Source organism: Rissa tridactyla, chromosome 5 (genome assembly GCF_028500815.1).
Source record: "Rissa tridactyla isolate bRisTri1 chromosome 5, bRisTri1.patW.cur.20221130, whole genome shotgun sequence".
Taxonomy (NCBI): Eukaryota; Metazoa; Chordata; class Aves; order Charadriiformes; family Laridae; genus Rissa; species Rissa tridactyla.
Window position 1 is genome coordinate 10,603,169 of NC_071470.1, and position 14,270 is coordinate 10,617,438.

General features: G+C 41.2%; 1 protein-coding gene across 4 annotated transcripts in view; it reads left to right on the forward strand.

The window, feature by feature from the left end:
- The window catches only part of DLC1 (DLC1 Rho GTPase activating protein), a 238,004-nt gene that overhangs the window by 131,119 nt on the left and 92,615 nt on the right, over positions 1-14,270 (forward strand). The window contains exon 1 of one of the 4 annotated variants that reach the window (XM_054201886.1): positions 1,849-2,497. The exons of the other annotated variants lie outside the window; for them this stretch is intronic. Coding sequence (XP_054057861.1) covers positions 2,383-2,497 — 115 coding nt within the window. The 5' untranslated portion in view covers positions 1,849-2,382. Of the gene's footprint in view, positions 1-1,848; positions 2,498-14,270 lie in introns of those variants that run through there. 4 annotated transcript variants of the gene reach the window in all.

Genomic DNA, 14,270 nt, shown 5'->3' on the forward strand with positions numbered 1-14,270 from the left:
ATGCGTAGCAAACCCCACAATAACTCTCAAAGACTTAAAGCCTGATCAGCAATACATATATTGCTCTTTTCATTTTTAAACTTTAAAAAGTTAAAATGAATAATGGTGGGCATGGTTTTACTGACATGTTAGCCTGGACCTGGCATACGCTTTTGAAAAGGATCTCCCAACACCACCTTTTGGTCGATATCTCCAAGCAGTCTTGGAGCATGTGAACTGAATGGCTTTCAGATTAAACCCAGCCAGAAGATGCGCCCTGGCAGTGATGTCCAGCGGCTGGTGAGGATTCATTCGGTTCAGGAGACCCAGGCAGACCTAGTGCAAAGTAACCCCACCCTGAGATGCGTCAGACCCTTGGTACCATTTATTTTGCTGTATAAATCTACTCTTTCTGCCACTCTAGCATTACGTTGTTGGTAATGTAGACATAGCTGCTGGTAGTAGAAATCTGCTTGAGACTGCCTTCTCTCTCATTGCCTTCTGTTCTCCTCTTACAGTGGTACTCAGCTGAAATATGGAAGTATACGCATTCAGCTCCAGATTTAGCTATTGGTTACTGCATCGTCATTTAAAAATGAGCTAGTGCTCTTCTGAGCTGGTCACTAATAGAAACAACTGCAGATGTCACCTGAACGGGCTGTACATGTTTCAAAATAGGTAGATAGACTACGCTCTAGTCATCGTGTCAGCATTTGCCTACATAAGCATTGTCACTTGCTCTACAAGGAAATTTTGCCATAATAATAATAATTAAAAAAAAAAAACAACAACAAAACAAATACGCATTTCAAGAGTGTGTAATCATATTAAATTTCTCTAGAGTTGGCTGCTTCTTTCTACATCCGGCCTCAAAAAGTAGGAGGGGTGTAATGAGGGAAGCAATTGCAAACTCTAGAGATGCCTTGCTGCTGTTGCTTTTCTTCAAAGACATACACAGGACATTAGTGTTTGCAGATGCTCTATAAAGATAAAAGACAAAGGCCTAGATGGGAAGGAATTATGATCTGCATTAAATAGGTGGTGAGCCAATCCTTCTCTCAGTTACAGTATTGCAAATCCCGTAAATTTCTTTTCGTTATCGGAATGAGATCATGATTTGCCCTATAGGAAATGAGGACTAGAGAAAATGAAGGGAACTTAGAAGGCACTGGAAAAAAGTTAAAACAAATAAGAAAGCGTGAAATAAATTATCTGGTATAGCATGAAAAGAAAAACTGTTTTGTTCTTAGGAAGGAATTCAAAGGGAGTGGAAATCCACAGGCTGAAACTTGCGATTTTGTAATTTGATCTGTGTGTGCCAGCCTTGTGAGAAGTTAATCAATCAGTTTTAATGATAACATAATACTTCTGAAGTCAGATACAATGGTATCTGACTTTAACGGTTGTAGTTGCTGTAAAAACGAAGGACTCCACCTTGAATTAACATGAAGACAACTTTATTCAACTGTTCTCGCTTTCCCTGATAACAAAGGGCATTAGGTTTTTAGGCTGGGATCTCTCACCTTTTCACACATTACCATACATAATATTAGGAAGGGGAAAGAGAGTTTCAGCTGCCCCTTTGTTCCTCCCTCCCTCCTTCCCTCCCTCCCTCAGGGAAGCCATGGGACACAGTAATCAATTAAAAAGGTCAAAATAAGCAAGGTCAAAAGGCTTCATTTACTCTGACTATTAATCTCAGTTACATGCATAAACTTTTTACATATGGGACCTTATCTTTCCATTCAGCAAAGATGTGGAGGCCCAACTCCCTCTCCTTTTTTCTCCTCTCCCCTTTTCCTTTCAAGTTTGCATTACTGCATTGGCATAAAGTACAGGGAACTCAGAATCAGGCGCTATTCTGTGCCACAGATAGGGTGATATGCAAGAAAAATATGGTAAGGAAATATAATACTTGAACTGCAGATACTTAAATTTACTTTATCTCTTTTCTGTTTCTTACCTTTTCCATGTCAAAACATGAAAGATTACCTGAAATATCAGTTAAGCAGGGAAATATTATCCTAATAAATGAGCACGCAAGTATGTGCCCGGTAAGTTATTTGATTAAACAGGAAGCTAGAATCCTATAGATATCCACAAATAAAGCCCCAAATCTAAATGACTGTATCGTTAGCTCATTTGTAAACTGTTCCAGATGTAAGATTCTGGCAGCTTTCCAGTAGGCTGGCTGCAGTCTGAGCTTTCCTGCATCCGCAGTGAGAACTGCAATGCCTGACTCTTCAAGGAAAAGCTCCACAAGGCTGACGACAAATTATATAAAGTAACAACCTGCCTGCCTGGCGACGAGAAATTCAGGCGGATCCCCGGGGGCAAAGAATGCCCTTTTTCCTGGGGCTGGGCTGCAGCCGTTCGACTCTGGATGTGTGATCGATCTGCATTATGCATCACCCAGCGAAAGCCCCTCTGAGGAGATCGTTCAGTGATCACATCAGGGACTCCACCGCGAGAGCCTTGGATGTTATCTGGAAAAACACGAGAGACAGGCGATTGGCAGGTGAGGAGGACATTGTGTGAGCGTATTTTAAGATTCGTAAGGGACCTTAATAATGGCAATTAGTGGTGTCATTTGCATAACGTATCGATGTCGCCTCTAAGTATTTCCCCAGCTTTTTTGTTTCCGTGTCGTGATACTTCGGTGCCGTGCCTACGGTGGGACTGTATGTGCCCCTCTAACGAGATGAGATAAACATCAGCTACGAGAGGAGGAGCCGTGAATTTTGGTCTGATATTACGGTGCTGCAAACTCCTCAGCCTGAAGAGTGCTGAAGCATTTTATTTTGCTGTTAGGTCAGAGCCTGTAGCTTTACTGCTGTGATGTGCTTCAGTGAGTTGCGTTACGGGGTGTTTTGCAGCCAAGGAGTGTGTCAGTTGGAATAGCTGGGCTGTGCACTGAGCGATTACTGGTATTTCCTCTGGCAAGGATTTCAGTGCTGTGAGCTCCAAGTGAGCGTCAGGTATGCCAGAGCTAGGCTTCTGACATATAAATTACCAACCAACTATATGGTTGCAGTTCACACTTTTATTTTGACTTGCAAAGACTCAAAAACCCGAGGCAAGCCATAACAGAGGGCTGGAGGAGGAGATCATTTAGCTCGCTTTATTTTCCTCTTCTGTTATTGTCTCCCTGTTAGATTGAATGTTTCTCACTCACCGCGCTGGGGCTGTTACTTTTATTATTGCGGCGTTTGGAGGTTTCAGACAAGGCAGCAGAAACGCACCATGGGTGTGACCTGCCGGAGGCATCGCTTGGGTTTGTTTGTATACTTACAGTGGGGGCGGTTGTCCTGGGAGGGGGGGGAGGGAAGGAGGGAGGAGAAATGGGAATAATGATAAAATCACGGATGAGATGACCAAGAGGCAGACCGCATGGCTTACTAATGTAAACTGAAGTTTTACATCATTCTCCCGCACTAGCGTTTGGGAGAAATAAGAGCAGCTAAGTGCGTAACAGACATTTGTGATGGCGTGCTGATTCCGAAACTGATTACATCAGGTAATCTGGCGCTGAGAGACCATGGCCTATAAAGAAACACAGGGGCAGAAACCTGCTTTAAATTAGAGCAACTCGTAAAAACCTTGTTCTGCCCCCTGTTAGTGGCCAGATAAATTCTGTGCCTGTTCCCATAGGTGGCAGAGAACAGTGAGTTTCCTGGGCAGAGGACCTCAGCTTTACCACTGTTTTACAGTAAGGCCCCATGGTCACAGGAGATGGGGACATTACAGTCACTCTAGTGCTCAGCAGTTAGTCACAAACATGGCAGTGCTGTGGAAGTGATGGACATTAACCTCTCCTCCACAGCAAACGGAACTGGGCGGATAGTCCATTTCATCTCTTCAAGGTGCATTAGAAAACCAAACCTCTTTGGTAGCTTTAAGACTGTAGGGCATGGAGCAGTGGTCACAACGCAGGTCCTGATGTTTGGGACCTTGCTGAAACTCTGCTGGAAGGAGCACTGAGAGGAAAGAAATTCTGAGTAAAACAGCAAGGACGTTACACAAATCTATAAAAGGGAAGATGGTGGGGCCAAGTCAGCCTTTGTTTAATCTGCGTGTTGCCTGGTCAGCTGGACACTTGTTTACCCTGGCATTGGTTTCCATTCCACCTGCTAGAGATGTTTATGTGAATGCTTGAAGTAAGCTTTCTAATTTATAGTTAAGTTCAGAATGGCATTTGCATCAACAGGCTCCAAGTACCCCTGGCCTGTGTCCACGTCAGACAACTTCTACCAACTGTCTTCTATAAAACTCTTTTCCTCTCATCAGTTCACATAGGAAAGTGTATAATGGCATGTAATTTATACCTTCTGTATGTGACCTACATATGAAAATATGCAGGTTTTATCAGGATACGAAAAGGCCTTGATAAACGTATATATTTAACCTTGCATATGATTGTCAAATATTTGGGGGATAGACAACTGCTACTTATATTTCTTGAGACCCTGACACATTCTTAGAAACGAGGAGTGAACGTGAACCCTTTAGCCTCTTTAGCTGCGCTGATAAGGGTCGGCATGTTTTTATTCTACTTGGCAGATGGTTATGAGCCGTCACAGTTTTTATCAATACAAGGCTTAGATGTTAGAGGACCCTTAAAAGCAGTGACAGTTCCATTTTCCAGGCTGTGCTGGTGATGTAGGCTTGTCAGTCGGCTAGTGTATTTGGGCTGCTGTCAGTCAGAAAGTCAGAAAATCATCTGGCCGAACCACCAATAAGCAGTGGAATATGGAGTAGAGATATCAGGGTGTATTTCTGAAAATACGTCTTGAATAACAAGAGATTCAGGAAGAGAAACAAAACAGCAACAAGTTGTGTTGCTGTTCTGTTTGTTCTCCGGAATATCAGCAGTTTAAACTGCTGACTGCCTGAAAAAGGGTCATGACACTGAAATGAGAAATCCACTTAGATCAGCAGTTTGCGTTATCAGGACACACCTTTAAAAAAGCACACGATATTTGCAAAAGAAAGAAGAAAATGTGAAATATGCATTCTTTGTGGCGTATTCAAGAAAAAGTAATCCAAAAAATGTTTTGCCTTTAAAAAAACCTGCTAGCCTGCACACAGAAATAGCCAATCGTGCAATATAATCTGAGATGATCATCAAACAGGCGGTACTGTCTACCTCCTATAAATACCCTGGGAAAATATCGTGGAAAATGTCTTTTCCATTAGATCATGTAGTCTTAATGACACAAAAGAGAGGTGGTGTTAGTCTTGGACAAAAAGTATCAAAAGTATTTAAAATGCCATTAAAATTGCACGGAACGAAAAGGCTGTTGCTGAAAATGCTTTGATTTTGAGCAGGGACGCTAAAGGGATGCAAATGAATACGGAATGTCGTCTCAGGTCACCTCTGTGTGTTGTCCTACCTTGGTCACGATGGAGTACCACAGAGCAGCACCCTCACATTGCTTTTGAACCAGGGTTGAGTTACTCCTCGTGCCATCTCATCACATGGCAGAACGGCCTGTGGCTCAGCCAGCTGGGGCCAAGCACACTTGTATAAATTTGGTATAATATATATAATGTTATACCATGGGGGTTGGACTAGATGATCTCCAGAGGTCCCTTCCAACCCCTACCATCCTGTGATTCTGTGATTATGGCATATTATTATTGTGTAAATATGGTATATTGTATAAATACGGTATATATTTATACAACACCTGTCCTGAGGAGCAGTGAGTTGCAGCTCAGCGTAGTCACATCATGGTCAAACTACTTCTGATGGCAGCACGGCTCATGGTTTTCCACCCGGTGCCTTTTCCCCTCTTTCTTAGTTTACACAGACAAAGAAAATCTAGACACATGTTTATAGTCATGTCTGGTGATCTCAAAATGTGGAAAATGAATCACTAAATAAATCACCAAACACAATGGAAGGATTTTCAATTGCTGGGACATCAAAAATGCCCAGTAGAGATGGGATACAATTTGGGGCAATGGAATGAACAGCAAAGAATAAGAGACAGCATGAGACTCAAGTTGGCATATTCCTTAAATGGGCAACACAAAAATTGCAGCTTTTCCTGTTACTACATTCATGAGAAATAGAAACACTTCCTTGGGAATTCCCGCTTTATCCCCCTTACCGATGTCAGGCCAGATCCTCGTCTGGGAAGAGAAGCACGTTCTGGCTTTTTCAGTGGACAGACCTCCCAGTTGAGGCCACGATTTTACACACAAGAAGGGCAGCAGCGCAGAGTGAGCTCCCCCAGAGTATGCAAGCATCGTTCTGGGATCAAACACACATATCCTCAAAACACTGTAGACAGATTTCTTCTAGTGCCTGCACTGTTGGCTGAATGATCTGCATGATGGACCGTAGATGACCCAGCGTAGCATTTATCTGCTTTGCACTAAGACCCGTTATGTCCATCATATGACGTGACTGAACAATCCTGTCTTTCTCATTTTCACCAGCATGTTATAGAAAACATGATCAGACACTGAGTACAACTGACTACTCTTCTTTTAAATCATTTTTTTTTTTTAATGATGAAAAAGCTAAATTGTCTCCTGCAATATCTGGTATTATAGATAAAAAAAGGAATGTGTAGGTAGTCTAGGTTTGGTGAATTACTTCCAGTTTTTTGCTGCAGTGGCTTAGTCATTGAAAGTTTGGGGGAAAACATTACTGATTTGGTGTTTTAAGAATAAACCTTCGACTTTTCTATTTAAAATTATATTATTTATTTACCTACTTACCATTTATCTTTTTCAATTATGTCATTTTTTTATTAGTGAAAGTTCACTAAACATCACAGTATTTCATTTACCCCAGAATTAAATTAGTTTTGAACCTTTTGGCCCACTAAATGTAAAGTGGGCTTTTACTACCCTTGTTTTTCTGGGGTTTGTTTTCTGTTAATTGCCAAAGAAATGAAAAATGACTCATTTGCAAAGATCCGTTACAGAGCACTTCTCATTATGCCGACTTTGCTCGTGTTTGAACCATCTGGAAAGGTTCTATATGTCCTTGTAATACGTTTTTGCTGAAGTTGTAGCCACAGAGAGAACTCTGGGACTGCAGAGAAAGTACTTCCATCAAAAAATTCTTTTCCATTTAGATTCATTTCAGAAGACTATCAGTCAGCTTTTATCTAGTTTTCATGCTTTTAATAAAGGCTGGGTTAATTTTGAGTCTACTTATGAAGAGTTTCTTTGCAGGCCCCTTTGAGCAGACCTTTTATTTTTTTAATTTATGATGATTAGCTACAATTATATCATTATTTAAGTTTTTCTTACTACTGGCCGTATCGATCTTTGCATGACTTGTCTAGGATCACTGGGCGCATCTGTGACATGCTATCTGCTCTTGCTGGTGGCTACTTTGTTCTCCATTATCAGCTTCCTTATATTTCCATTGGGTTTATAATTGCTGTTTTCTCTTTTACTTTCCCCTTAACTCCGATGCCTTAAACCGTCCTTTTTATGGATTGCAAAATCTGTGACTATAGGACTTACTAACTCTTAAACAATTCCCAGCTATTGCTTATACTTCCAGGCACATTTATAGCTATCTATAGGAAGTAAAGGAAGTAAAGAAATGAATTTTCACTCTTGGGAAATTTTTAAAGCCCCAGGTTAAGGTAAAGTGTTTTGCGTTACATTTCACCTGTCCCTAAAATTTATACTCATGCAGGAGAGAAATTACTGCTTTAAGTGTTTGCTCTGTTCTGAGAGAGGAGAAAGATTTACAGTGTGCGGAGGTGAAATAAGGTTTTAGAAAATGGATATGTTGCAGAACCGGAGACTACTTGATATATAGCTCCAGATATAGCACTGTTGGGCTATATCAGCATGTTTAGGGAATTACTGACCCCGACTGGGGACAAACTTCTGTAGGTTTGGTGCTTCACTCAGGCTATTATATAAATATTAAAAATAGCCACTTGCCATGAGGTAGAGAATGATCAGGCATTGATTTGATATGTACTTGTACATAGGCTGTAATTTATGGAAAAGAAACAGGAAACCAGTAAACAACAATTGCCTGATAACAAAAGAAGCTATTTGTATAATAAAGCAGGTATAGCATATCCAGTGCAGAACGTAGTAATAATTTGTTACAGTTGAAGGGTTAAATATCTTTATCATCTTAAAGTTTCCTCCCTTTGAGAGTGCTGAAGAGCTTTGTTGTTATCCATATAATGAGTAAACAAGCTTGCTGTGTAAGCAATTTGGGCAGTAAACAACAATTGTCTGATAATCGAATGCAATCAGGAATACTACATTTCATACACAGCATATGCCTGTCTATTTTTTTAAAATATCGCCACCCTAAATTTCCAATAAGATATATAGAGTATTATATGCCTTTTTTAGCACTGGTGGTTTTGTCGTGGAATGAATGGAATTCATTTAAGGCAAAGTCCTTCAGTCAAAATCCTCATTCAAAATGGAGTTTGGAATTACATGCGTCGTTAGGTTCTTATTCCATGTTCTATTTTTTAATTTCTCACTCTCCATATGAAAATGTAGAGAAGTGCCAGAAGATAGTAGCTGCCTGTAGCAAGATTCTGCTGTTGTTTATTTTCAGCTGCTGGAATGTCTTGTTTCCAACACCCTCGTGCTTCTAATTTGAAGTCTGATACCAACACAGTTTGGAGCACCCATGGGGAAAAGAAAGCGCACATACTCTGTCACCTTGGCTATTTGTAATGGATATTTTCATACAGCAGAGCTAAATTACGCTGGTGGGCGACTGGACAATTGGAAAGTTTTATTTATGACTTTCACATTTTCCTCCATTAGTGAAATTTAAAACATTTATTTCGTGGAGCTCCACCGTCATTTCTGTAATCAGGCTACAACAATGGCACTATTTTGTCCAAGTTTACAATAAGAAGCACACAGTATGCTGAGCATATTGTGAAAGTGGTTGCTACAAAATCCTCATGCATTCAAGTTACAACAGCTGGAGGGGATTATGGAAATGCACCCTTTTTTCAGCATTCTCCTTTTCCACAGTCATCGTAGCCAACTCTGGGACTGCAGCAAACAGCCAACAACCCCATGTCCCGTCCTTTGCCTGGGATGTGCATAAGAGGATTTCAGTCCCAGGAGACTTCAGCAATTAGCAACTTTTAGAAATAACTTTGCTGCTTTCTTGAGGACTCCAAACTGATTCTGTAGGAGCATGGGCCAAGGAGGGAGGGAGCGCACCCGGAGCAGCCCGCCAAACGTGTCTGAGAGGAACTGAGCGGTCGTGTGGCTCCGCAAACGCAGAATGAGCGCCCGGGCGGGAAAAACATCCCCGTTCCGTCAGGCAGCTTGGAGACGAGGGAAAGGAACAAAACAATACACCTGGCAACCACCTGTTAGGAAACCAGCCTCATCATTTATATACTTTTCAGCACGCAAGGCTTGTATGTGGTACACGTTGTCAGACGGGGATTAAAAACGAGTGAGAAAGATGAAAATTATGGTCTGCTCTCTCCGGGCCCAGTTTCATAATTCATCATTGTAGATACTGTTAAACTCTAGTCTGAAACGCTGGATACCACAAGATGAGCGTTGTCTCTCTGCTAGAAGGCTCTCCTTATGACAGGCAGCCGGGAGGCCTCATCTTCTCCTGCTCTTTGAACATCCGCCTGGCCTTCCCAAAGGCGGGGGCTCCCGATTCCCAGACCCGGCTCCCCGGGCTGTATATTCTTTCGTGCATCTGAAAGACCATTATATATATTCGCAACATTCCTAAAAACTGCTGAAAATGCTGAACTGCTTTGCATCTGATTGTTGGGAAGGAGCCTTGCTCGCAAAATATTTCAACTGCTGCAGTTCTGCTAACATCTGGACATCTTCCTTACGTCAGAGGTGGATGATGAGATCCAGATGCTATGACTTACTGATGTTTTCATTAACTTCTTAGCAGTTTTGCCTTTGTTTTGTTTACCAACTGCAACTTCTTAACTCCAACTCACATATATGAGTGTTACTGGGGAGAAGAGCTGGAAAGGAGGGGGGGAGGGAGGAGGCAGCCAGAGAAATGAAATTAGTGTTTGGCCTCGATCCAGAATAGCTGATTTCTCCTATTACAATGCGCTGTTCCAGGATACGCAGCCTGTGGGAAGGTCAGCCCCAGATGATAGGAAACATTTCGCCTTGCTGCTATTTTCTGTAAAAAAATGAGCTATAGGATTTGCTAATTATGTTCTAATTTAAGAGTAAACATGTTAAGTTACGAAGACAACAGGAAACAGGAACATAAGATAATATTAACGGCGACCTCCTGAACTTTGCATTTACAATCATGCCTAAACCTAATTGCTGTATAGCGAATATTTATTACTCGGAGGGAATGCTACTATTGCAGCAGACACGGGAGGGAGTCCAGTTATATTGTATATTATATTCCTACACATTAGGAACTAGCTGAATACTTCTTTTAAGGAAGATGTTGGCGATAAACAGAGTATGAGGAAAAAAATATAGATCCAAACAGCTGTATAGTATCTCTGTGGCAATAAATGGTTTGTGTGTTCGCTAATTATATGCGATAGAATTCCACTCACAAGAAGTTCAACCATTTCCAAAGGCCTTCAGCTTTTTCCCACTGAAAATAGAATTAATGCTGGCGGAACAGCTTCCATTGCCCTGCACATCCCATTAAGAGGATGAAGTGGATTTTCAAAAACTGACTAAACTTGCATTTTGCACTTTATGTAGCTACGCAGTTAAGTTTTGGGAGAGGGGTGAGAGAGAGAGAAACATCAGAGCGCATTGATCGATTGATACTACTGTTCACTAAACGTTGCAGGATCCTTAGCGCTGTGTAGGAAACTGAGATAAAGAAAATCCTGTTTCGAAGAGATGATAATCTGTAAAACAATCACTGTCAGTGCTCAGCGGGAGGAGATAAATTCAGAAGCCATATGAATATGTTTATTACATACCCCCAAAAAAATGCAGCAGTCGCTCAGACCAGCACAGGCAGAGAATTTACCAGTCCACTGAGTGGTGTTGCTCAGCTCACCTCCCGCTTGGTGGAGTAATAGGGGAGAGAAAAATTGGGCCAAATTCTCCCAGTGCAGGAACTATCTCACTGGACTAGAGGTTGCTCGTTGGTATCCGTATTTCCAGACTGTACGAGGTCAATTAGCAGTATGGTTTATTTTTGGAGTTATGGATGTGTTTGCCTGAGGGTGCTCAATGTGCACGTATCTGTGTTAATCTCATACAGAGGCAGCTAATAAAAATAATAGGAGAGGAATGTTTAGGCAGATTCTACTTCCAAGGGGTAAATCAAACATACAAAAAAGAATGAACACAAGAAGAAATGGATAGCAGCTAGCCAGTTACTTGGACAGCAGAATAAAATACGAGTGTAGCACAAGCAGGTAGTAAGACCTGAGACGGAATTTTCAATGTAATATGTTGAAAAGTTGTGACCAGATGTGCGTAGGGGTTGCAAGGTATGATTTTGCGACATCATCCTATTTCTTTGCTCCCCGTCTCTCACGTGATTTGACTTCAGTTGCATCTGTAATTTCTCATGTTCTCTTATGTGCTAATAGAATAGAGCCCATCCACGACTGCAGCTTTTGGATTATACTCTGATATAAATTAGAGTGGTTTATGTTTTGCAGTTTCTGGCAAATAGGGATAAGAGGTTTGCATTTCTCTAAGGGAACTAGCTCAATAGAAAGCCAATTGTTGAAAAGGCATAGGGACAAAGGAAAATCTGTATTCTGCTTTTCTCTTGTGCTTTCAATTTCAAATTTTCAGGTCTCCATTCTGTACGAATACAACTTCATTTGGCAGGGAGACAAAACAAAACCAACACAAGACTATGTTCAGCTTTAGATTAATTATCTCTTTCTCTCTGTTGATGCTCCAAAAGGCTTTTTAGTCTCTGTCAGTATCCTGAGAAACTCATGTTCAGACTTCACAGCATCCTTTCAGAGTTGCTGCCATGTTACTCTTGCTACTGGATGATGAAGCTCTATTTTGGCAACCGTCCTACAGTAGCAAAGTATCTGCCACCCGAGCTGAAGTAACAACTGGCCTGCCCTGGCGAGCCATAGACAAGAAGGGTTCGACACGTGCCTTTGCCTGTTGCTGCCAGTCACGGCAGAAAATCTCAAGGCATTAAGCTGGCTCTGATCCGTAAGAACTGAGAAAAATGCCAATTTGTGTTGTCTGGTGTATACTTTATATAACATTAAATGTACAAGGTGCTCCTGTTAGCTTTTACTTGGTTCATTAATTTGATATTCTTCAAGGCAGCTGAATCCTTGAAACATGTAATAGAAAGTTTCCCTTCTAAAGGCTAGGCAGTAAGCAGCTTTCTTCCAGCCATGATTTTCGTATAACGCCTCGTCTTCTCTACGCTCGTGCTTTGCAATGTCATTTGCACATCTTTGCAGTCAGTGTTCTGAGTTGAGGGGACGGAGACACGGCTGTGAAGTGTTCCCAGAAGGCTTCTGCGAAAGAAGCCTGGCCTCAATCTTTTGTTTTCTCTCCGTATCTGTCACTTGCCTTCCAACTCTGAAAAATGCCGTGATTCCGTGATCTCTATTTTGCCCTCAGACAGGTACGCAGCTTCCTGGTGTGGTGTGTTTGCCTTGATATATTAGCTCTCACCATGCCGACTTCTGTTCATCCTGAACACTTTCATTTAAAGATGGCAAATTAAAGCTTCAAGCATGTGAGATGCACCTGCCATGATGTTCCTGCTGATCAGTAGCTGAGCAAATATTTCGTAGAATCATGGAATCACAGAACGTGTTGGGTTGGAAGGGACCTCTAAAGGTCATCTAGTCCAACCCCCCTGCAGTGAGCAGGGACATCTTCAACTAGATCAGGTTGCTCAGAGCCTCATCAAGCCTGGCCTTGAATGTCTCCAGGGATGGGGCCTCCACCACCTCTCTAGGCAACCTGTTCTAGGTTTTGTTGAACCCTACGCAGACATGAACTTCAAGGAGCACTGCCGTACACGACCATGTATTAAAGTGATGAGAAAGCATAAATTCTTTCCATGCAAATGAAAACAACTTTCCTGAGCAGCCTGGTAAGGAGAGGTTTGCTTTACTCTCAATTAGATTGTTAATGAGTAATCAGTAATTTGGAAAAACAAAACCAAAATAAACCCCAAAAGTTTTAAGTGATCTTGCTGGAAGAGAGAGAGATCAGATTAAAACAAAAGTTTGGTTCGTTTCAAAAGGCAAAGAAACCTTGGATAGAGATTTTGAGGACAGTCAAGTTGTGTAAGTCAAGCAGAACACTGATTTTGTCTCCCGCTGGTTTTAACCGATGATGCAGTGACAGAGATTCATGTAATGAATCTGAAAAACTCTAATCTTGTTCCTGACATGAGAAGGTGCTGCCTAAAAATGTCTCATTGTGCAGAACCAGGAGGAACCGGATTGTGATCAGACATTTATGTTGATGAATTTGTTTGTTTTTCTGCCGTAAGAATTTGCTGAATGGACATATTCACAATTCCAGCTCTTTAATACAAAAGTGCTGACCATATTCTTCTGCACGCCGCATGTTTTAGAAACCTAAGAACCTAATGAGACTTACACTATTGATAAAATCCTGACATTCAATCTTGTAGCCAGAATTTGAAGTTTTTTCACAGTTGTATCAACGAAGAAAAGGAAGATGATGTTTCTACGTGACTTTCTCAATCTAGTATTTATTAGTATGTACAGTGCATACATACATAGGTATATGTATGACTTTTGTTGGTATGTTGATTGGCCTTTTGGATTTCTGTAATAGGGTGAAGTGAATGAGATAGGAAGCACTCTTAAGCAAAAACAACCCTGTAGTCAGAATTCTTAAGGTTCTCTACTAATGATTCTTCCTTACCTTTAGGTCTAATTTTGGGGTCAGTCCAGAGCCCCCTGAGAGCTCTTTGTTGGTGGACTGTGAGCTCAGATTTTTGCATGGAATAGCCACAGGTCCTTTTCTAAGGCCAAAAAGACTATTATGATCAACAGCTCTAACCTTCTACGTTATAAATGTCATAAAATGTCACACAATAACTTGCACATTATTTGAGAAAGCTATATGTTTCATTTTAATTTAAAGAGTTCAGATATCTATTTTTGAATTTTCATAACTCTAGTAATAGCTTCCATAATTTGATTGTGAGTCTTTTGTTCACTGGAAGATAAAATTATCTGTGGTCTGGTAGGACCCTCAAGCAAAGCACTCAGATACTTCAAGCAGGAGGGAAAATGACTTCACAAATATTTATCGCTGGCATCAGCACAAGTATTATAGAAACACAGACTCCTTGGCTTATTTCCCAG